The sequence below is a fragment of the Dipodomys merriami genome, unplaced genomic scaffold (assembly GCF_024711535.1).
Source record: "Dipodomys merriami isolate MVZ:Mamm:240054 unplaced genomic scaffold, mDipMer1.0.p SCAF_89, whole genome shotgun sequence".
Classification (NCBI taxonomy): Eukaryota; Metazoa; Chordata; class Mammalia; order Rodentia; family Heteromyidae; genus Dipodomys; species Dipodomys merriami.
The window spans coordinates 4,041,708-4,063,809 of record NW_027206501.1 but is presented as its reverse complement, the minus strand read 5'-3'; the positions used below and the strand labels follow the sequence as shown (position 1 = coordinate 4,063,809).

At 43.0% G+C, this 22,102-nt stretch overlaps 2 protein-coding genes across 2 annotated transcripts in view; one reads left to right on the top strand and one right to left on the bottom strand.

Annotated features, from left to right (window-relative positions):
- Positions 1–17,746, top strand: part of LOC138820467 (lebercilin-like) — a 70,731-nt gene extending 52,985 nt beyond the window's left edge. Inside the window, exons 11-12 of the mRNA XM_070012153.1 lie at positions 17,061–17,115; positions 17,533–17,746. The gene's annotated coding sequence lies outside the window, so the exon portion shown is untranslated. The remainder of the gene's footprint in view (positions 1–17,060; positions 17,116–17,532) is intronic.
- LOC138820483 (KH homology domain-containing protein 1-like) lies at positions 1,270–3,157 on the bottom strand. The gene is made up of 3 exons (XM_070012161.1): positions 3,073–3,157; positions 2,733–2,915; positions 1,270–1,382 (listed from the first exon to the last, which is right to left on the bottom strand). The coding sequence occupies exons 1-3, from the start codon at positions 3,155–3,157 to the stop codon at positions 1,270–1,272; spliced, it is 381 nt and encodes a 126-aa protein (XP_069868262.1).
- Positions 17,747–22,102: the final 4,356 nt, after the last annotated feature.

The window sequence follows — 22,102 nt, the reverse complement described above, 5'->3', positions numbered from 1 at the left end:
CTTTCAAACTGAAACATGATTAAACAAAGTACAAATGTGAACATCTGAGATCTCTTTTTTCTTTTTAATTTAATTTAATTTTATTTGTGAACATACTGTACAGAGGAGTTACAATTACATGGGCAGTATAATGCGTACATTTCTTACCAAGCATTGCAGCCTCCTCCTTTGTTTACCCTTCACATCCCTTCCCAGCCTCCCCCCTCCCCCCCAATCCCAATCCTTCTCCTTCCCCCCCCTTCCCCCCCCCACACACCGAAGTTGTAAAGCTCATTTTGGACATGACAACTTGTACTTCTCATTGTTGCAACGGGTCCACCTGTATCCTTAAACAACTGGTTTTTCCCCATCTCCTCCACAAGTTATACTGACATCAAATATAGTGAAAGCAGGGGTTATACTGTGGGGGAGGGACATACAAAGCAACAAAGAGATAATCTTATAAATGCGTTAGAAACACATGCATGAAAGAAAAAAACATTAAAATACACATCTAAGGGTTCATTTTCCTGACATCACATTATCTGACCTTTTCCGCTTGACTCATACATATACTAGATATTACAAATAAGGGAAACCATGGGACCTATGTTTCTTTGGGCCTGGCTTACTTCACTTAATATAATTTTTTCCAAGTTTTTCCATTTCCTAACAAATGGGGCAATGTCATTCTTTCTGATGGAGGCATAGAATTCCATTGTGTATATATACCACATTTTCTTGATCCATTCATCTACAGAGGGGCATCTGGGTTGGTTCCATATCTTAGCTATGGTAAATAATGCTGCAATAAACATAGTTGTGCTGGTAGCTTTAGTGTGGTCTTGTTTGTAAACATTTGGGTAAATGCCCAAAAGTGGGATTGCTGGGTCATAGGGGAGTTCTATGTGAAATCTGAGATCTCTTGAAAGAGGCTGTGTTTCCTAAAAGTTGGGAGGGATTATGGAGAAAATGAATGGCTAGATAAGCTTACAAAGAAAAAAGGGGGAGAGGAAGAGAGGGAGGCAGATAGAGGCATTGCAGACTGCATAACCAGTTTTATTGGATATCATTCACCAGCAGAACACATTCTTCAGAAGACTCCTTCAGATATGTGTCTAGAAGGCCTCAGGTAGATAACAGGCGAAAATGTCAATGTCCACCAGTGTCTGCCATGTCTTCACTTAGCTCTGCAGAGGAGGTCGGTCTTCCTGGGATAATGAAGGACATGGGAGCCCAAGACAATGAAGCACTCAATTGAAGGAATCCTGAGGAAAGCAGAGAGCTAGATCACTCATTCTGATAGCCTTTCACCACCACGGAGTCAAGCTGCACACTGAGACTGGCAGCCAAGTCCTTCTTGGTTAGGGGCTGGCTCCGGATACTTTGCAGCATCTGGTAGCCTTGGAAGGAAGAAGAAAAGTAGAGAGTCTAGGAGCACAAGAATCCTGTGGGGACACGGGAAGGAGGGGAGAAGTAAGAGTCATCCCAGCGCACACACTCCTCTATGGGAACCTATTCATTATTCATATGCCCCCATTTCCTTTTCCTCCCTCAATGACTTAATTCAAAATATGGTTGACTCTGGGGTCCTGCACTGCAAGGGGCTGTGGGAACATCTGGATTCTCAGATTCCTGAGCAGTCTAAGTCTATAAGATGGCATGTATGAAACCAATAACTAAATGGGCAAGGGAACTAAAGAGGGACTTCTCAGATGAAGAAATAAAAATGGCAAACACATGAGGAAATGTTCATCATCCCTAGTGGTGAAGGAAATGCAAATAAAGACAACCCTGAGATACCACATTACCCCAGTTAGAATGTCCCACATCCACAAATCAGCCAGCGACAAATGCTGGAGGGGATGTGGAGAAAGAGGAACCCTATTACACTGCTGGTGGGAATGTACACTTATACAACCACTTTGGAAAGCAGTCTGGAGGGTCCTTAGAAAGCTAAAGATTGACCTCCCTTATGACCCAGTCATACCACTTCTAGGCATCTACCCTGAACAACAGGAACCAATATACAAGGACATATGCACCTACATGTTTATTGCAGCACTGTTCACAATAGCTAGGATATGGAAACAACCCAGATGCCCCACCACAGATGAATGGATCCAAAAATTGTGGTATCTATATACAATGGAATATTATGCAGCCATTAGAAATGACAAAATAATGGCATTTGCAGGGAAATGGATGGAGCTAGAAGGAATCATGTTGAGTGAGGTAAGCCAAGAGCAAAGAGACAAACGGTACATGGTCTCCCTGATAAGTGGATGTTAGATCCAAAATGTTAGGTGATACGACAAAATTAACAGCACTTAAGAAACAAAATCTTCCACTCATCTGGTCAAACTACTACTAAATATCCCCATGCTATTGATCACATGTATGGTATATATGTGTACACCGTTATATGTTATAGACTCTGATAGACAATTTACTCCAGGAAAGTTAGAATGACTTTAAATGAGCATCATTATTCCACAATACTATGAAATTTGGGAAATTATGTAATCACTTAATCACAATTTAAAAAAAAAACCTGGGGAAGATAGGGAGGGAATGGATGGTAGGGGGAAAAGAATGGAGGGTGTAACAATGCTCAATAGGAAGTGTACTCATTACCTTACTCATGTAACTGTAACCCTCTGTATAAAAAATTAAGGGAAAAAAAAGATGGCATGTATGCGCAACAAGCTTGGCCTCAAGGCCTCAACTGGAATTTGACCACAGACACTTACCTCCAGCTTGATAGTGAAAGTTCCTGTGCTCCAAAAGCCATATTATGCCCATCAGCCACTGCCTGGCCAGAGGTGGGCCCACCACAGTGACTCGAGTGTGGCCTGTGACTGTGAACCAGGACTCCAGCTGAATGAGGGTGTGGCTGTGCTCCTCTATGCAGCGGAGGTATCTGTCCCCCTGCCCTAGGAACAGAAAAGGAGAGAGGAAGATCAGGAAAACCACCCACAGAACTGGGAGTCAGGTGAATGTGAGGGTGGAGGCTTGGCACAGATCCAAGAGGAAACATGGGGAGAGACTGATGAATGTGAAGAGACAGGAGATGACATAAGGGCCACCTACCGAATATTATCTGCTCCAGCTCCTCTTCCAAGTAAAAGACCAATGGGGCATTGAAATTTTCAGGCTTGGTCCACCACTCTCTCATGCCGAGAAAGCTCATGTCCTGACTTTACTCAGCAAAGAGCAAGTCCAAGAAGCTGGTTGTAGAGATGAAGAAGTTCTGAAGCTCTGGGTTTTATATCCTCACTCAGATAATCCACCCTTCCCTACCCTGGACTCACCCTAGAGAGGCTGAACCAGCCCTTAAAACCTTCAAAGATAATCCACTCAATCACAGATTAATCCAACCCTGGATTCCACCAGTCTAGATCCAAACCTTCATGATAAACTAGTTAACACAACCCATGTATCTGGTGCCTAGGAATGCAAGCTTGTCTTCACTCCGACAGAGTGAGCATGACTGAGGTTTGGGGGGTGCATATGCTAGAACAAAAATGGGGTCAGAATGGGCCTCATTGAGTTTTCTATCCCAACCACACAGAATATGGAACAGAGGTGATTGAGAATGGAGAGAGCTGGGGCACAATTATCTATAAACTATCTCAAATTAAGAGTTAATAAAAGCAAATGGTTTGGGATGTGGTGCAGTCCTAGAGCTAGAGAAGTGTCAGCACTGAGCATTCAATCCAGGATAGAATAGAATAGGATAAGGGAGGATATGGGAAGAAGAAAAGTGGGGATGGCACAAGACAAGACAACAGGACCGGACATGATGGGAAAGCAGAGAGGACGGGAGAGGACAAGGGAAAGGGGAAATTGCTTCTGTTTCTTTACCTGAAGGTTTGAGCTTCAGGTCTCTTTCCATGGTTGATTTGTTTCTCTACCTCACTGAGAAAGGTCAGTTCGTGGTTTCCAAGTGGGGTCCTTTTGATCAAGGTCTAGATAGCTTTTCCTCTGCTTTAATCATTGGTCTCTTCTAAAAGATTAATTCCTTAGGTTCTACCAATGCAAAGGCTAATACAGCAATTTTCAGGCAGTTGAACGCTGAATTATTTATTTACTTTACAGTCTCAAACACTTTTTAATCTTCACAATGATAGTCATCATTATCTTAATTTATATTGCTTATGAACCCTATTACTTTTAACAATGACACTTTTTTCTTTACAAACAGGGTTGCATGTACATTTCTTTCCTTTTGCTTCATATCACCTATTCCCTTATTCTCTCTCATTCCCTCCATCCCATCTCCACCCTTGCATTGATTAGTTCACTGTCACCAATGTCCAGTGCCGTTGATGGGGCCCTTCTGCTGTATTTTTTCACCTGCTTTCCACTGATTCTGTGCTCTGGTCCTACCTTTCCTCAGATGTGCAAGTGTATACACCATAGATGAGGTAAAGAATACAGAGTCATCTAAAACGATCAAACCAATTAAGAAGAGGTTCTTTGTTTTCTTATCTTCAGTATGCATACTATTTTATATGCAAATGAAGAGGTGCTTGGGTATAGCTGAGTTTTGAAGAGTATCTGAATTTATTTTTGGAATTGATATTTTTTCTTTCTGTTGATTCTAATTATTCACTGATGACAGGAATTTAATAGCTTTTCTAAGGACAGTAAAAATGCCAGTAATTCTTCAGTAATAGAGTGAAATATAGCCCACCCTGCTGAAACGACTTTTGAACCTGACCACTAACTCAGCCAGGAAATCTTATCTACTTAGGAGCCTGAGACCTGAAAGAAAGATCATCAAAATAGTGCTGTCAGAAAACTTAGGGAGCCTACATCTCCAAAATAATCAGTAACAGCTGAGCTGGAGAAGTCACATTTCTAGTGGTAGAGTGACAGCTTAGCAAGCAAGTAGAGCAAGTCTGAATGCCTGATAATCCATGGTGGTAGGGAAAAAAGCAAAGTTGTTTCCAGACATGGGCTTGCATGCCTTTAATACCTTCAATCCCTGTTGTAGGAGACAGAGGAAGGAAGATGGTGAGCTTGAAGCTAGTCTCAAATTCTGCCTCAAAACATGAAGGTTTATATGCTGAATACTTTTTAGTTTTGTAAAAAGTGGCCAAACTGACTTTCTAGTACTTTACCCTACTCGTTGGCATTTGATGTTACTAATATTCTTTGCCTTATTTTAATTTCCATTTTCCAAAGTGGCTGTCCCATTTTGCATTCCCACCAGCAAGGAATAAGAGTTGCTAATGCTCCATATCCTTGCTCATATTTGGTGTTCTGTTTGTTACCTTACTGTTGTGAATTTCTTAGGATTTTTCTACTTATTTATTTACTTGTTTGTTTATAAATGTGCTGTAGAGAGGGGTTAGTGTTACATATGTCCAATTAACATTTCTTTTTGATCAGTGTCACCCATTTTCTAACTCTCGCCCTGTTTTTCCTTCCTGTACCCACCCATGAGTCCCCACCCATTTTCAATAGTTATTTGTGTCACTGCTGCATTTGTTCCCCCTTTGTCCCTCATTTCTGTGCTGACCATACTATCCTCTCCCATGCTCTCCCATCTTGTCCTGTCCTGCGTGTCTTGTCCTGTCCTGTTGTCCTGTTCTGTTTTCTCTTCTCTCTTCTTTCTCCACTATCTGGTCATATCCTATCCTGGATTGAATGTGTCAATTCTGAAGCTTCTATAGCTCTATGACTGCACCACATCCAAGAATATTCTGACCATACTATCCAGCAATTGTAGATGTGGATATTTGCCTACAGGACTCAGAAATGTATATTTACATAAGCATTTTCACATCAATGTGTGATGCAACTTTCTTCTGCTTATGTGGTGCTGAGGAATCAAACCCAGGACCTCATGTGCATGCAAGGCAAGCACTCTACCACTGAGCTGCCTTCCCAGCCCCGTAACTTTATTTTCAATTGTCAGAAACTAAAAGAAAGCAAGGTATCAGTGAATGGATATAACCAGACAATAATATTTGCCATTGAAATGAGCTGTCTCACCAATAAAAGACATGGAAGAGCCTTAAATGCCTATTTCTATGTGAAAGAAAATTCACCGGAAGAGGGTCAGTTCTGTATGTTTCCAACTATTTTAAAAAAGGTAAAATTATGGATAAAATAAAAAGATCAGGGCTGCGAAGATTTAGGGTTTGGAAAGATGAATAGACACAATTCAGAATTTGTAGGACAACAAAAATGTCCATTAATACTGTCATGATACTTGTCAAGACCGATATTATGTACAAAAGGTACAAAATGTAGGCCATGGATTTTTAGCAACTGTTGTCAGTGTAGGTTCATCAGTTACAACAGATATTCCCCTGAGCTGGAAGGCATTGATTATAAGTATATGAAGGGAGTGGAGGGCAGGAGATATATGAGAAATACCTGGACCTACCTTTTATGGTTTTGGTAAAACAAAACCTTTACTGAAATAATAAAGTCTCTTCCTCTTTTGAAAAATAAAAATAAAACAAAACCACCATAGATTGGGGTGTGGCCAGTGGTAGAATTCATGCCCCAGTCAAGTCTACCACGAGATTATATCTGAGGAATATTGGCACTTGCACAAGCACTGTATTGCCATTTTGTTCTTTCAGTCCATTCAATAAACAAGAGGTTTCTTATTTCCCTTGAGAAGTATAATTAATACCAGATGCTGAGGATGGGAATGTGGCTTAGTGATGGAGTGCTTACCTAACATGCATAAGGCCCTGGGTTCGATTCCTTGGTACCACATAAACACAAAATAAATAAGTAAAATTAATAGAAAAATACCTAGATGCTAGTGACTCACAAATCTAAGTCCTACTACTCAAGAGGCTGAGATCTGAGTCTGAGCAGACCAGTCTTACCATAAATTGACAGGGAAAAGGCTGGAAGTGGGTCAGAGACTCATTGGTAAAACGGCAGCCTTGAGAAAAACAGTCAAGCAAGAGTTCAGGCTCCAGTGTGTCCACAAACAGGAAGGAAGGGAGAAAAGAAGGTGTGAGAGAGAAACCACCAGTTCAACTCCAGTACTAGCACAGATACACACAAAGGGACAATTAACATCCAATATTGTTTGTCACTTTTTAAATTCTATTTTTGGTAAATATAAATGTAATTTATTTTGGTAATTATATATATATTTGTTACTGAAATCACTGAGAATGTCAAGCAAACTCAAGTGTTGCTAAAATCTTTACTTATAAGAAGAAAGGTGTCAGTTTTACTAATGATAGTCACACCAAAACAAAAACACAGATAAAAGTCCATTTTTCTAAGATGCATCTCCCTATGGGGGAGACAAATGGGAAGTTCTTGGTCTTACTGAGAGAAGAATTCAGGAGCTAGGTCATAGGGGAGTTCTATGTGAAGTCTTTTGAGGAACCTCCATACTGCTTTCCAAAGTGGTTGAACAAGTTTACATTCCCACCAACAATGAAGTAAAGTTCCTTTCTGTCCACATCCCCTCCAGCATCTGTTGTTGTTAGAGTTCTTGATTTTTGCCATTCTAACTGGAGTGAGGTGATATCTCAATGTTGTTTTGATTTGCATTTCTTTTATGGCTAGGGATGTTGAACATTTCTTCATGTGTCTATTGACCATCCTTTCTTCTTCAGAGAAGTTTCTCTTTAAGTCTTTCGCCCACTTATTTATTGGGCAGTTGTTTCTTTGAGGATTTGTTGTTGGGGGGTTTAGTTTTTTGAGTTCCAAGTATATTTTAGATAAGAGACCCTTGTCCGTTGTATGGCTAGTAAAGATCTTCTCCCAATCCGTGGGTTTTCTATTGATCTTGCTAGCTATGTCCTTTGCCATGCAGAAGCTCTGCAACCTTATGCAATCCCATTTGTCCAACCTTTCTTTGATTTGTTGTGCTTCCGGGTCTCTATTCAGAAAATTTCGGCCTGAGCCAAGGAGACCTAGGGTTTCTCCTATTCCATCCTGTAATGTTTTCAGAGTGTCTGCTTTGACTTCAAGGTCTTTGATCCATTTGGAGTTGATTCTGGTGCAGGGTGATATATAAGGATCTAGCTTTAATTTTCTACATGTAGTTAACCAATTTTGCCAGCACCATTTACTGAAGAGGTTGTCTTTCTTCCATTCTATTGTTTTAGCTCCCTTATCGAAGATTAGATGGCTATAGGTCTGTAGGTTCATTTCTGGGTTTTCAATTCTATTCCATTGGTCCTGAGGTCTGTTCTTATGCCAATACCAAGCTGTTTTGATTACTATGGCTTTATAGTAGAGTTTGAAGTTTGGTATTGATATTCCTCCAGCAGTGTTCTTTCCGTTGAGGAGCGTTTTTGCTATTCGGGGTCTTTTATTTTTCCATATGAATTTTTGGATTGCCTCTTCTATTTCCTTGAAGAATGAGGTTGGAATTTTGATAGGTATCACGTTGAATTTGTAGATAACCTTGGGAAGAATTGCCATTTTCACGATGTTAATCTTTCCAATCCAGGAGCATGGGAGGTTTTGCCATTTTTTAAGTTCTGTGTTGATTTCCTTTTTTAAGATTTTAAAGTTTTCATCATAGAGGTCCTTCACTTCTTTAGTTAAGTTAATTCCTAGGTATTTTATTTTTTGTGGGGCTATTACAAATGGAGTTGCTTTCCTAATTTCAGCCACACTTTTCTCATTGTTGGCATACAGAAAAGCCATTGATTTTTGGGGGTTAATTTTATAACCTGCTACTTTGCCAAAGTTTTGAATCAGCTTGAGTAATTTGGGAGTGGAGTCTATGGGATTCTTTAGATACAAGATCATGTCATCTGCAAAGAGGGAGAGTTTTATTTTTTCTTTCCCTATTTGGATCCCCTTTATGTCTGCATCTTGTCTTATTGCTGTAGCTAGGCATTCTAATACTAGATTGAAGAGAAGTGGAGAGAGTGGGCATCCTTGTCTTGTTCCTGAGTTAAGAGGAAATGGCTTTAGTTTTTCACCATTGAGTATAATGCTGGCTGTAGGTTTGTCATATACAGCCTTTATTATATTGAGGAATGTTCCATGGATTCCTAATTTTTCCAAAACCTTCATCATAAAGGGGTGTTGGATCTTGTCGAATGCTTTTTCTGCATCTATTGAGATAACCATGTGGTTCTTATTCTTGCTCCTGTTGATGTGATGAATAATATTAATTGATTTGCGTATATTGAACCAGCTTTGCATCCCTGAAATGAATCCTGTTTGATTGTGGTGTATGATTTTTTGGATGAATTGTTGAAGTCGATTGGCCAAAATTTTGTTGAGAAGTTTTGCATCAATGTTCATCAAAGAAATGGGTCTATAGTTCTCTTTCTTTGATAAGTCCCTGCCTGGTTTTGGGATGAGGGTTATGATGGCTTCATAGAATGTGTTGGGTAGTGAGCTTTCTCTTTCAATTTCATTGAAGAGTTGGAGGAGTATTGGTGTGAGCTCTGCTTTGAAGGCCTTGTAAAATTCCGCTGTAAAACCATCTGGTCCTGGACTTTTCTTAGCTGGGAGGTCTCTTATTGCTGTTTCTATTTCAGTGCTTGATATGGACAGAAAGGAACCTTACTTCATTGTTGGTGGGAATGTAAACTTGTTCAACCACTTTGGAAAGCAGTATGGAGGTTCCTCAAAAGACTTCACATAGAACTCCCCTATGACCCAGCAATCCCACTTTTGGGCATTTACCCAAATGTTTACAAACAAGACCACACTAAAGCTACCAGCACAACTATGTTTATTGCAGCAATATTTACCATAGCTAAGATATGGAACCAACCCAGATGCCCCTCAGTAGATGAATGGATCAAGAAAATGTGGTATATATACACAATGGAATTCTATTCCTCCATCAGAAAGAATGACATTACCCCATTTGTTAAGAAATGGAAAAACTTGGAAAAAATTATATTAAGTGAAGTAAGCCAGGCCCAAAGAAACATAGGTCCCATGGTTTCCCTTATTTGTAATATCTAGCATATGTATGAGTCAAGCGGAAAAGGTCAGATAATGTGATGTCAGGAAAATGAACCCTTAGATGTGTATTTTAATGTTTTTTTCTTTCATGCATGTGTTTCTAACGCATTTATAAGATTATCTCTTTGTTGCTTTGTATGTCCCTCCCCCACAGTATAACCCCTGCTTTCACTATATTTGATGTCAGTATAACTAGTGGAGGAGATGGGGAAAACCCAATTGTTTAAGGATACAGGTGGACCTGTTGCAACAATGAGAAGCACAAGTTGTCATGTCCAAAACGAGCTTTACAACATCGGTGCGGTGGCGGGGGGGTGGGGGGGGGAAGGAATAGGATTGGGATGGGGGGGAGGGGGGAGGCTGGGAAGGGATGTGAAGGGTAAACAAAGGAGGAGGCTCCAATGCTTGGTAAGAAATGTACGCATTATCCTGCCCATGTAATTGTAACTCCTCTCTACAGTATGTTCACAAATAAAATTAAATTAAATTAAAAAAAAAATAAAGAATTCAGGAGCTGATCCACAGAGGATTTTGAACACAAGAAGTTAACTTCTGGCAAATCTACATTTTAAATTACATTTTTATTGTCTTTAAGTATACAAAGTGATTTCCATTTGACCAATCTGTTCATAAGAACAATGCATTTTGATCAATGTCACCACTTTAATCATTCTCCCCTTTTCCTTCCAAACCATCGCCTCTGCTCAGTTTTCTTGGATTAAGAGTGCATTCTCTCTCCTCTTGTCTTCATTTGATAGCCTCCTCCCCTTCACCTCTCCAAGTACCAGTTTCCCAGTCTTGTTTAACTGTGGGTTAGTTGCTCTTTTCTTTTTATTTTTTTCTTCTGGATTTTTGAGTCTTGTGGACAACTTTCACAGGAAATAGCTGAAAAAGATACAAAACCAGGCAATATATGTATCATATGTATGCATATAATCTTATTTTATAGTATACAAAGATAGGGTCCTCTGAGGGCAGATTCGGAGCAGCAGGCCCCCTAACAGAGAGCAGTCCTTGGCTCTACCCTCCAGACTCCTCCCCTTCCAGCTGTCAGGGTGAAGGACTGGCCTGGCACTGATAGCTCTTTCCAGGCCCGGGGTCTGAGGAATTACACCTTCTGAATTCTCCCCTGCAAATACCATCCTTCTATTAATACCTTTGTGTACACTTGACGTACAACCACGATGCATTTACTTCTACATGTCTCATCTCCACTAACCACAGAAAGTCCGGGAGTAGACAGTGCTAGCTGTGATATCTAAGTTGCTATTCACCGGCAGAATGTTCTCTATTGTCTGGCCTCAATCTCTCTTGCTATTGGAAATTTACTCTCTCCCTTGAGCCCCCTTTCCCTTGGAAAAGAAGGATATCCATGAGAACAAAATGTGAAATCAGAAAACAGAACAAAGTTACTGATAAAGGACAAAACCTTTTGCTAAAGGAAAACTCCACACTAAGGTTGACCAGCAGTCAGCTCTAACCCCTTTATATTCTTGCTAAAAAGCAATAGAGCATCTCTCCCTCTCTTAAATTTACCAACCAAGCTGGCAGTTTTGCAGATTACCACAAATTTTGCTAAAGCCACTGAGAACCTTGAGGCTTATCACCAGCTGAACTGAGTTGCTGTGTTAGTCAGGAGCTTTTGATAAAAATCATTTCTGCCGGGCACCAGTGGCTCATGCCTGTAATTCTAGCTACTCAGGATGCTGATATCTGAGGATCACCATTCAAAGGCAGCCCAGGCAGGAAAGTTTGTGAGACTTTTTTTTTGGGGGGGGGGGTCCTGTCATGGGTCATGGGGCCTGAACTCTGGGCCTGGGCGCTGTCCCTCAGCTCTTCAGCTCAAGACTAGCGCTCTACCACTTGAGTCAATGCCACTTCCGATTTTTTTCTTTTTGCTTATGTGATGCTGAGGAATCGAACCCAGGGCCTCAGGCATGCAAGGCAAGCACTCTACCACTGAGCCACCTTCCCAGCCCCATCATTTTTCATATTTAATGTGGTATTCTGCCATACTCTTCCTACATAATAATGCTCAGATGCATGCAGCTGTGTGCACAGGGCTGTTTATTTTCATTGCAGATCAGACAGGGATGTTTTTCAACTTCTAAAAAGGAAATCTGACAATCTGGTCCTGTAGGTGCTGCTAAGAGGAAAACAAAACCCATGTAACTATTCTGGTTCTCCTCTGATGTAACAGTACTTGAACATTTGATTCTAAATAGAAAACCAGAAATGGAGCTGTGGTTCAAGTGATAGAGTGCTTGCCTTGAGCTAAAGAGCTCAGGGACAGCATCCAAACCCAGAGTTCAAGCCCCACAACTGACTAAAAAAAAAAAGAAAGAAAGAAAGAAAAGAAAAAGAAAAAAGAAAATTTGATTCTAGCAGGGCAATTCTAGCTACTTAGGAAACTGACATGTGAAGACCATGGTTCGAAGCCAGCCTAGACAGAAAAGTCCATATGAGTCTTATTTCCAACTATCCTCCCAAAATCTGAAGTGAGAATATGGCTCAAGTCATAGAGCACTATCCTTGAGTGAAAAAAGCAAGGAAGAGCAGAAGGCCCTGAATTTGAGCCCCAGTATCAGAATGTATGTACACACACACACACACACACACACACACACACACACACACACACACACACACGAACACACACACAAAGCCCAAATAATATTATATTTTTGCTATAAAGTTATATATATATATATATATATATATATATATATATATATATATAAAATATGGGTTTGGGGGTTATTTTCCCTATTCTTAGAAGTAGAAATCCATTCTGGTTCCTCATGCATTGTAAGCCTGCTGTTCCCCACTGTGCTACAAACATCACAAACCCAACAACTAGAGAATTTCCCTTTCTATCAGACTCTCATACTCCTCCAGGCCTAGTCATTGTTAGATAGGAGGCACAGCTATAAGCTACATTTCTCATAACATGATTGAGCAGTGTCAGCCTTTATCATCTAATTTCTCTCAAAAGTTCTCACCTGTAATCCTAGAAACTCAGGAGTTTGGATGTGAGGATCATGGCTCAAATCCCATTTGGGTCAACAAATCCAAAAGACACTTATTTCCAGTTAAACAGCCAGATGCCACAAGTGGAGGTGTGGTGGCTCAAGTGATAGAGTGCCAGGCTTGAATAAGAAAACCAAGTGTGAGTGCAAGGCCCCGAGTTCATGCCCCCAAACTGGCATTAAAAAAAGAATGATTTGTAGCAGGCCCCGTAGTGAGGAAGTAGCCTGAGATGGCATCTGCAGACATGTGTCCATGTTTTCCGCACACTCAGCATCCACTGCATTAGGGTTCTCCCCCCAGCTTCTAGCCACTGCATTCTTCCCTCCCTTTCTCAGTGATCACCTCCTCTTCCATCATATATTCATCTGTCCTTCCATGGGCTTGTAGGGGGTTTGAACTTAGGGCCTGGGTGGCACTCCCCTCTGCTTCTTTCCTCAAGTCTAGCACTTGACTACTTGAGCCACTACTCCACTTGTATTTGGTGGTTATTTATATGTAAGAGTCTCATGCATATGCTTGCCCATGCTGCCTCCAAACTGACATTCTCAGATCAACAGCCTGAGTAGCTGGGATTAGAGGTGTAAGCTTCTGGCACCTGGCTTTCCTTTGTTGTTGTTATTATTATTGTTGTTATGGGTCTTGAACTCTGTCTCTGCGCTCTTCAACTCAAGATGAGTGCTTTACCACCTAAGCTATAGTGCCACTTCTACTTTCTTGTGGTTAATCAGAGATAAGAATCTCATGAACTTTCCTGCCCAGGCTGGCTTTGAACTGTGATCCTCAGGTCTCAGCCTCCTGAGTAGCTAGGATTACAGGCATGAGCCACCAGCACCCTGCCTCCTTTATTATTTTAAATTTTTGTTATTATAAAGGTGATGTGTAGAGGGATTACAGTTGCATATGTCTCCTAAAGAGTACATTTCTTTTTTGACAATGTCACCGCTTCCCTCACTCTCAGTTTTTCCCTTCCATCCCCATCCAGAAGTTGTATAGTTTATTTTCAATATTGTGTCTAGTGAGTACCATTTTTGCATTTTTCATCCTTTTTTCCTTCCATTTCCTTCCCTTACCCTCCCAAAGACACACAAATGAACAAACAAAACAAAAAGAGTGCAAAAACTCCTGTTTTTACTTCCTGGAACTCATTTTGAGAAATACTATGTCATCAGATACACATAGGCATTCTGCCTTTCTGTTTCTCTCCTAAGAGTATCTTCCTTTGGCCTCAGTGTATATGAATGCCTAGAGACCTGTATAATTGATTATATCCTGGTGTACTTTAGATTGGTCTTCCACATATGAAAGAAAACCTATGCCATTTGTCTCTGAGCTTGGCTTACCTTACTTAACATTTGTTCTAGGTCCATCCATTTCCCTAATGACATATTCTAATTGCTGTGTGAAATTCCATTGTGCATAGGTATTTATTTTTTTAATTCATCCATCTAATGTAAGGCATCTGGGCTGTTCACATAGCTTGGCTATTGTGAATAAAGTAGCAATGAACGTGAGTGTGCAAATGTCTTTATGGTACCCTGGTTTGTGATGTTCTGGGTAGATGCCCAGGAGTGGTATGGCTGGTTCATAGGGAAGATCTATGTTTAGTTTTTTGAGGAACTCCCGAATTGCTGTCCAGAGTAGTTGTACTAGTTTACATTCCCACCAACAGTGCAATAAGGTTCATTTTTCCCCCACATCCCTGCCTAAAGCCTACATTTGTTATTTGAATTCACAATGTTGGCCAGTCTGCCTGGGGTAAGATGGAATCTCATAGTTGTTTTGATTTGCATTTCCTTTACGGGGAGGGATGAGAATTTCCTCATGTGTTTGTCATTCTTACTTCTTCTAGCTCCTTTGCCCATGAATGATTATTAGCTTTTTTGGGGGGGGGGTTAGTTTCTGGGGCTCCCTGTATATTTTGGGTATTAGGCCTTTGCCAGATGTATTGCTGGTAAAGATCTTTTCTCTTTCCTGTTTAGCTGGTAAAGATCTTTTCTCTTTCCTGTTTAGCTAATTTAGTAACTATGTCCTTTGTTCTGCAGAAACTTTTTAGTTTGATGTAATCCCATATGTCAAATCTCTATCTTCTGTGCCCCTGGGCTTTTCAAAAAGTTTCTGCCCGTGCCTCTGAGAGTTATGTTTCTCCTACTCCCTCTTGCAGTAATTTCAAAGTTTCAGGTCTGACATTGAGGACTTTGATTCACTTTGAGTTGTATTTGTGTATAACAGATCCACTAGATGCCTAGTTTTCCCAACACAAGTTATTGAAGGGGCTCTCTTTTTGTCTGCTATGTATCTTTGACTCCTTGATTTTTTAATGCAAAATTTCCTATCACAATTTAGATCGGCCATTGTTTGCTGCTTCTAGATTACTGTGGTGAACAGAAGTGCTCCCAGTAGACCCCAATCTGCCTCATCCCAACAAGTCCCTCATCACTTGCTGCAGTGCCCAAAAGGACTCACCTGCACTGCCCAGGTTTCACTCATCTTAAGCCCCATAGGACCTCAGGTGACCTGGGTGAGACTTGAGGATCACTGCAGTGCAGCCCAGCTCTCCTACAGTTCCCTCCTCTGGCAAGTGTGTGGTAGCAGCCTGATGCCCAGTGGCTCCCACATATGATCCTAACTACTCAGGAGGCTGAGATCTGAGGATCACAGATTGAAGCCACCTGAGGCAAAAAAGACCTCATGGCTTTTATCTCCAATTAGCCAGTGAAAACTCAAAAGTACAGGTGTGTTCAAGTTGAAATTATGGCTCAAGTAGTAGTGTCCCAGACTTGAATGGGAAAGCTAAGGGGAGCACCCAGGCCCTGAGTTCAAACCCAGTACTAGAATAAATAGAAGATTCTGGCGGCTCTGTTGCCATATACTCCATGGGACTTTGCAAACCCAGGGTGACCACAGCCAAAAGAAGAACTGTAAACAGGTTTTGCATCCCTTCACCCTCTGTAGAGTCATGGCAGCTTGGGAAGCTTTCCAGGTAAGGACTGACTTGCTAGGTCTGTAAAGACCTAGCAAGGGCAAAGCCAGGTGCTGTTGGTTAAGGGCATGGAGGAAGCACCTGACAGCCAGTGACTTGCTATCAGTAGGGAACAGATGCCACCTGTCTCAGGAGATGCTCACACAACCCTCAGTGCTGGAGGAAGCCCTTCCCCTTTCCTTATGCCTTCCCATGAACACACCTTCAGAAATGCCCTTATGTTTATTAGAACTGTTTACATTCCTGCTTGCCAACATTTAACACAGAGAAAGGAAAGCAGCCCACACACCATTCTTCCCCCAGCTGTGAGGACCAGAGGGAATGAGTCTTCAGAGACTTCCACTTGATCCTGCTTGGGGGCTCTCACTGGGGTTGGAGATGTGTCTGCACAACCAAGCAGCCTCCAAAGACTTCAGCTCCCCTACTCCTGCTCCACATTCAGAGATGGCTGGCTCCTGGCCTCAAAGTCAGCCTCCAGAACTTGCTGAGCCTCACTCTCCTAGGCTGAGGCCTCCTCTGGACCTGTAAGAACAGCCCTGTGAGGAGGCCGCACCTGTGTCCTGAACTCTCTCCACCCCAGTACAGGACCCCAGCTGGAACCTAGGGTAGGGTGATAAGACTTTCTAGATCCCTTGAATTCCAGAAAGCCTTTTGCAGACTGGCTGGGAGGCCAGACGACTGCCCTGACTGCCAGGAAGCCTCAGATCTCTCCCCCATCCCCCAGGGACTGGAGTTTGCCTGGGACACTGTCCCTGAGGACAGCTTACTTTGCAAGGAGAGCTGGTGGAAGTGGTTGGCCAATTTCATGATCATCTCAGCTACATCATGTTGGTAATAAGGCCGCCCAAACACCAGGATCTCAGCATCACCTTCAGGGGCCCAGCGACTCACATGGAGCAGGGTGTGGGTTATACACTCGACATGGGGGATAAGATCTCCATCCTTGCCTGCATGGGGAGAAAGGAAGTGGAGAGTGTGGAGGGAAAGGTGGAAGTAAGGTAACCAGGGAACACATCCCAGGGCCCTGCGCGCAGGAGAGGCTGGCTCTGCTACGTGCCCAGGCCAGAGGGGTGTAAGTAGGAGGGCCTCCCAAGCTCCATTCATTCCCTTGCTTACCAAATATCCTTTCTACCAGCCAGGCCTCCAGGCGAACTGTTCTGGGACACTTCAGGAACTCGGAATGGAACCAGGTGGGCACCTTGGAGGGGCTTCTGAGCACCTGGAATGGAGTCCCTTCTCCCTGCTGCAGAGGCACAAGAGTGTTAAACTTCTTGGGAGTAGCCATGTATCAGCAGGCTTTGGCAAGATGAACCCTGAGCTGGAGCTTCCGCTGTGCCTTCATTTAAGGGCTCCTGCCCAGCCCCCTCCCACCTGTGCCCTTCTATTGGCTCCTCCTCTTCCTCCTCCTCTTCCTCTCTTCCCCACTTATGCCCACCTGGGCTTCTTTTACTCCTGACAAGCTAGAATTACAGGTGTGTCCTGCCCATATAACACTAGAGACTTTAGCAATATTGTTTTAGATATCAGAGGGAATCTTATGGAACACTTTCAATTTCTGTTCTCCAAACCTTACACAATGACTCTCTTTATTTTTCTTTTTCACTCAGGGCACCATCTATGAACACTACTTAGAATGGGAAGCTATAACTCTGCCCAGTATTGGTAGTTGGAGCATAATGCCTGACCAAGCCAGAAGCAATCTCTCAGAATTTAGTCCCACTCCTTCTTGCTCCTTCTGGGAACTCTTGAGGCCAAGGAAGTGTGGGAGAAATTGCAGAAACTTAACAGCACCAGAGGTCTTGAGACCTGAGCAGAATATGAATAAAGAATCAAACAGAAGCTGAGCTCTGGTAGTATACACCTGTCATTTCAGCTACATAGGAGACTAAGTTCTGAGGACCAACGGTTGAAGCAGACTGAGCAGGAAAGTCTATGAACCTTTCTCCATTTACCTATCAAATACCCAGAGACAGAGCTGTGGCTTAAGTTGTAGGTCACCATCCTTGAACAAAAAAGCTGAGTTATGATATCAGAGGCTGAGTTCAAGCCCCAGTACCAGCTAAACAAAAAGCCCAAGAAAGCCCATTTAGGGGATCCCAGCAGAACAATTAGTTATGGATGGAACTGAAGGTCAAAGTTCTGGACTACATAACTTTCATCTGGAAATTGTGCTGTCATTGATATATCCACTCAAAGTTGAAATCTGTTTCTTATGCTAAAGTGATAGCTGTTGCAACCTGCCGCATCCCGCCATGAGTGGGAGCAAGGCAGTAACTATGGAATTGAGGTTTGTGGTATCAGGGGACCTGTAGCCATCTGCCAGCTTCAGATCCCAAGGTTCTGTTCACCAAGGTTTTGACTGATCTTGTAGAGGGAAGCATGTGCAGAAAGTAAGGTATAAACTTCAACATATGACAATATTTGGTATTCAAGTGGCACATAACATCCTTTTTCTGGGAAAGAGAGCTAAACAGTAAACAGCTTACAATTTGGATAAACCTAAGTCTGTCCCCAGACTCCCACATAGTTTGGGAGTTAGCTCATACCCAGGATAGAAATTCAAATCCCCATTATTCAGGGATTAATTGACCTTTCCAGGAAACTCAGTGTTCTGAGAGTATGTTGGGAGAAGGCATTCCAAACTCCCAATCCTTTTGGGTCTCATAGCTTGGATTTTTTGACTCCCATAGATACCATTGTTCCTTAGTTGGTATAAGGAAATATCAAAGAGGTGAGTGTGTGTTTATGAGAAGAGAGAGAAAAAAAAAAGTTTAACTCACTAAAAGGCCTTAGAAACATTTAGCGAGTCGAAACCATAGATTGATGCTGGCGCTGGTGGCTCACACCTGTGATTTTTCCACTCAGTAGGCTGAGATGTGAGAATCCTGGTTCCTGGCCAGACTGTGCAGGAACATTCTGGATACTTTTTTTTTTCCAGGCAGAAAAAGAGTTTATGGGGATGGGGGGCAAACGGTGAGCCCTCAAGAGATGGAAGTATGTAGAGACAGAGGGGAAGGAAGAAGAGACAAATAGAGAAAGAGCCGTATATTCTTATCCCCAACTCACTACCAAAAGCTAGGAGTGGATCTGAGTGTCAAGTGGTGGAGCACTTGCTTTGAATGAGAAAGCCAACTGAGAGTCTGTGGTCCTGAGTTCATTCCCCAGTACGGCATACACAAAAATGGCCTAGGTCTAGCAACATGCTCAAGTTGAGGAGCGCCTGCCTAGCAAGTGCTAGATGTTGACTTTCAAGCTGCAGTGCCCACCTTGCCCCCTCAAAGCTGGCCTGCTAGACTTAGCCCATTTTCGTCCCTCTAGTCCTGAGAATTAAAGTCCACTTAGAAGCATGCCAGAATGTGTTGCTCTCCACTCACTGAAAGATGTACTGTGGAATTTAGGTGCAGTACTCTTTATTTTTTTTTGGGGGGGGGGGTCCGGTCGTGGGGCCTGAACTCTGGGCCTGGGCGCTGTCTCTCAGCTCTTCAGCTCAAGGCTAGCACTCTACCACTTGAGCCACAGCGCCACTTCTGGCTTTTTTCTTTTTGCTTATGTGGTGCTGAAGAATCGAACCCAGGGCCTCATGCATGAAGGCAAGCACTCTACCACTGAGCCACCTTCCCAGCCCCAGGTACAGTACTCTTAATCTTCCTCCTCAGTGTTCTTTTTTTGGGGGGGAGCATGGGGGGTGAGGAGTCCTGGGGCTTGAACTCTGGGCCTGTGTACTGTCACTGAGCTTCTTTTGCTCAAGGCTAGCACTCTACCACTTGAGCCACAGCTCTACTTCCGGCTTTTTCTGTGTATGTGTATATGTGGTTCTGAGGAATCAAACCCAGGGCCTCATGCATGCGAAGCAAACACTCTATCACTAAGCCACATTCCCAGCCACTGGTGTTCCTTTTTGAGGCCATCTCCTTTAGGAAGTGTGAACTGAGTCTCTTCTCTCCCCTGGGGGTGGTCTGTGCCCTCCATGCTGGCACTGAGATATATGTGCTGCAGACATCCCAGGCCATTCTCCAGGTCTTCATGGAGACAGGCTGCAGAGACTGGCCACCATGAACTTGGCATAATGTCCCAGGCAGCCTTGGGAGAGGGAAGGGAGTAAGGGCAGCTCCTGATCCTGGGAGGGGAGGGGAGGGAGGAGAGGGAAGGAACTGAGTCCCAGCCTGGATCTCCCATCAGTCTTCCTCACCCAGGGTCCATCTGGCCTGCTGCTCCAAGTCTTAGCATGTGCTTTAGGTGGCTGGTGTCCACATGGGAAGAAATTGCGCAGCTTTTCTCCTGTGTTTCCTTCATAGAGAGGAGGTGCTATCAGAGGACATTGTTGGGAAAATGGAGAATGGAAAAGGAATAGACCAGACTCGATCATCAACAGGTAAGATCCATTTATTGAGATACAGTGAGCAACACAGACTTTCCCGTGGGTTTGGAGGTTGTGCCTGAGAGTTGGGACAGGAGCTGGGTTTTTATAGGAGGTCTGAGCAAGGAGGCAGAGGTGAATGAAAAAGCCACCAGGTCAAGGGGTGGGGGGTTTTCAGTTGGGCCCACAGTGGAATGTTTACATCTGGGCTTAGGTGGATTGCCCTGCCAACATATCAAACAAGTTCACACATACCTGAGATTTTGCCTGGTGTCTGTATGGGCCTGGGACATAGGGTGGGGGTCAATCCTTCAGATATGGCCATATTATAATTGGCCCTGGAGCTGGAGTCTGGCAGATAGCAACCATGAGCAGGTTCTGGGCCTGGTGTCTGAGCAGAAACCTAAGGTGAACCCAGAGGAGCTGAGTGGGGATGACCTCACCTTGATGCTATCCTGTAGAAGTGTCACCAATGAGCTTTTACACTGCCCTCCATTGCTCTAGACGTGTGTGTGTGTGTGTGTGTGTGTGTGTGTGTGTGTGTGTGTGTGTGTGTGTGTGTGTGTGTGTGTGTGTGTGTGTGTGTGTGTGTGTGTGTGTGTTACTGGGGATTGAATTCAGGGTGCACTTCCAGCTTTTTGCTGCTTAATTAGAGATAAGAATTTCACAATTTTTTCTTGCCCAGGCTGTCATCAACCCACAGTCTTCAGATCTCAGTGTTCTGAGTAGATAGAATTAAGGCATGAGCCACTGGTGCCTAGTTACACAACTATTGTGTGTGTGGATTCAGGGCCTGGGGCTGGAGTGCAGGGCCTGATTGGTTTTCTAGAGTATTTCTGCCCAAGGCTAGCACTACCACTTGAGCCAGAGCTCCACTTCCAGGTTTTTCACATAATTGGGGATAAGAGTCTCACTGATTTTTTTCAGCCCAGGCTGGCTTCCAACCAAGATTCTTAGATCTCAGCCTCCTTATTAGTGGATTATAAGTGGGAGCCAAAGGTGTCTACTGACACAGCTATTTTTATATATATATTTTTTTCTTTCTTTAAGTTTAAAATAAAATACTTTAGGTAGCATGGAGTATTTTTCTCTATTTGTCAGTTTCTCTCTTTTTCTCTTTGTCTCTTGAGACAGAGTCCCATTTCATAGTCCAGGCTTGCCTGGAATTGTAAATTTTCTAAATTCTAAATCTTCCTACCTCAGTCTCCCTAGGGCTGGGATTGCAGGCCTATGCTACCATTTTCATAAGAGACCATCCACAAAGCTCTTAGGCTCCAACAGGGTGAGCTCCAGATAAATTTCACCTGCAGAAAGTGGTGGCAGAAGGTGTGGTGGTGGTAGGACTTGGAGCTCTCAGCTGGCTCTAGTTGTGTTGCAGCCCACACCAGTCCCTAAGCTGTAGGTCATCTTCACAGATCTGCAGAGTCCCCTCAGGTGGGGTCAGCAGGAGCAGGGAGGACACTTGGGTGTGGGGGTGAGCTGATTTTTGTGGAACATGAAAGGCATTGATGGAGGGCACTTTCTGCGTAATAAACCAAATTAGAATACTCATCCAGTGGGTAGAGGTGTGGCTCAGAATTCTTGGCCAGAATGCCAGAGGCCCTGTGTTCCATCTCCACCCCACCCCAATTGAATGTAGTCTCTAATGCTTTACTATTTCAAGTGCCAAAATGTTTAATTGTTTAGGAGAATTGACATGGATAATCATGATTTAGATCTATGGCTGTTGATAGGTAGGTAGTAAGTCTTTGAAGTGAATGCCATGAATAGATAATAAGTTTTTGTAGTGAATACCACGAATTTAGGGCCCCATGTCCCTG

Bases quoted from the DNA above. Each gene is read 5' to 3' on its own strand.
- LOC138820483 (XM_070012161.1), bottom strand. From the start codon at position 3,157: ATGAGAGAGTGGTGGACCAAGCCTGAAAATTTCAATGCCCCATTGGTC. The intron at 2,916-3,072 runs GTAGGTGGCCCT...TTCTGTTCCTAG, and splicing joins GCTGGAGCAGATAATATTCG to GGCAGGGGGACAGATACCTC. The intron at 1,383-2,732 runs GTAAGTGTCTGT...CTTCCTTCCAAG, and splicing joins CTTTCACTATCAAGCTGGAG to GCTACCAGATGCTGCAAAGT.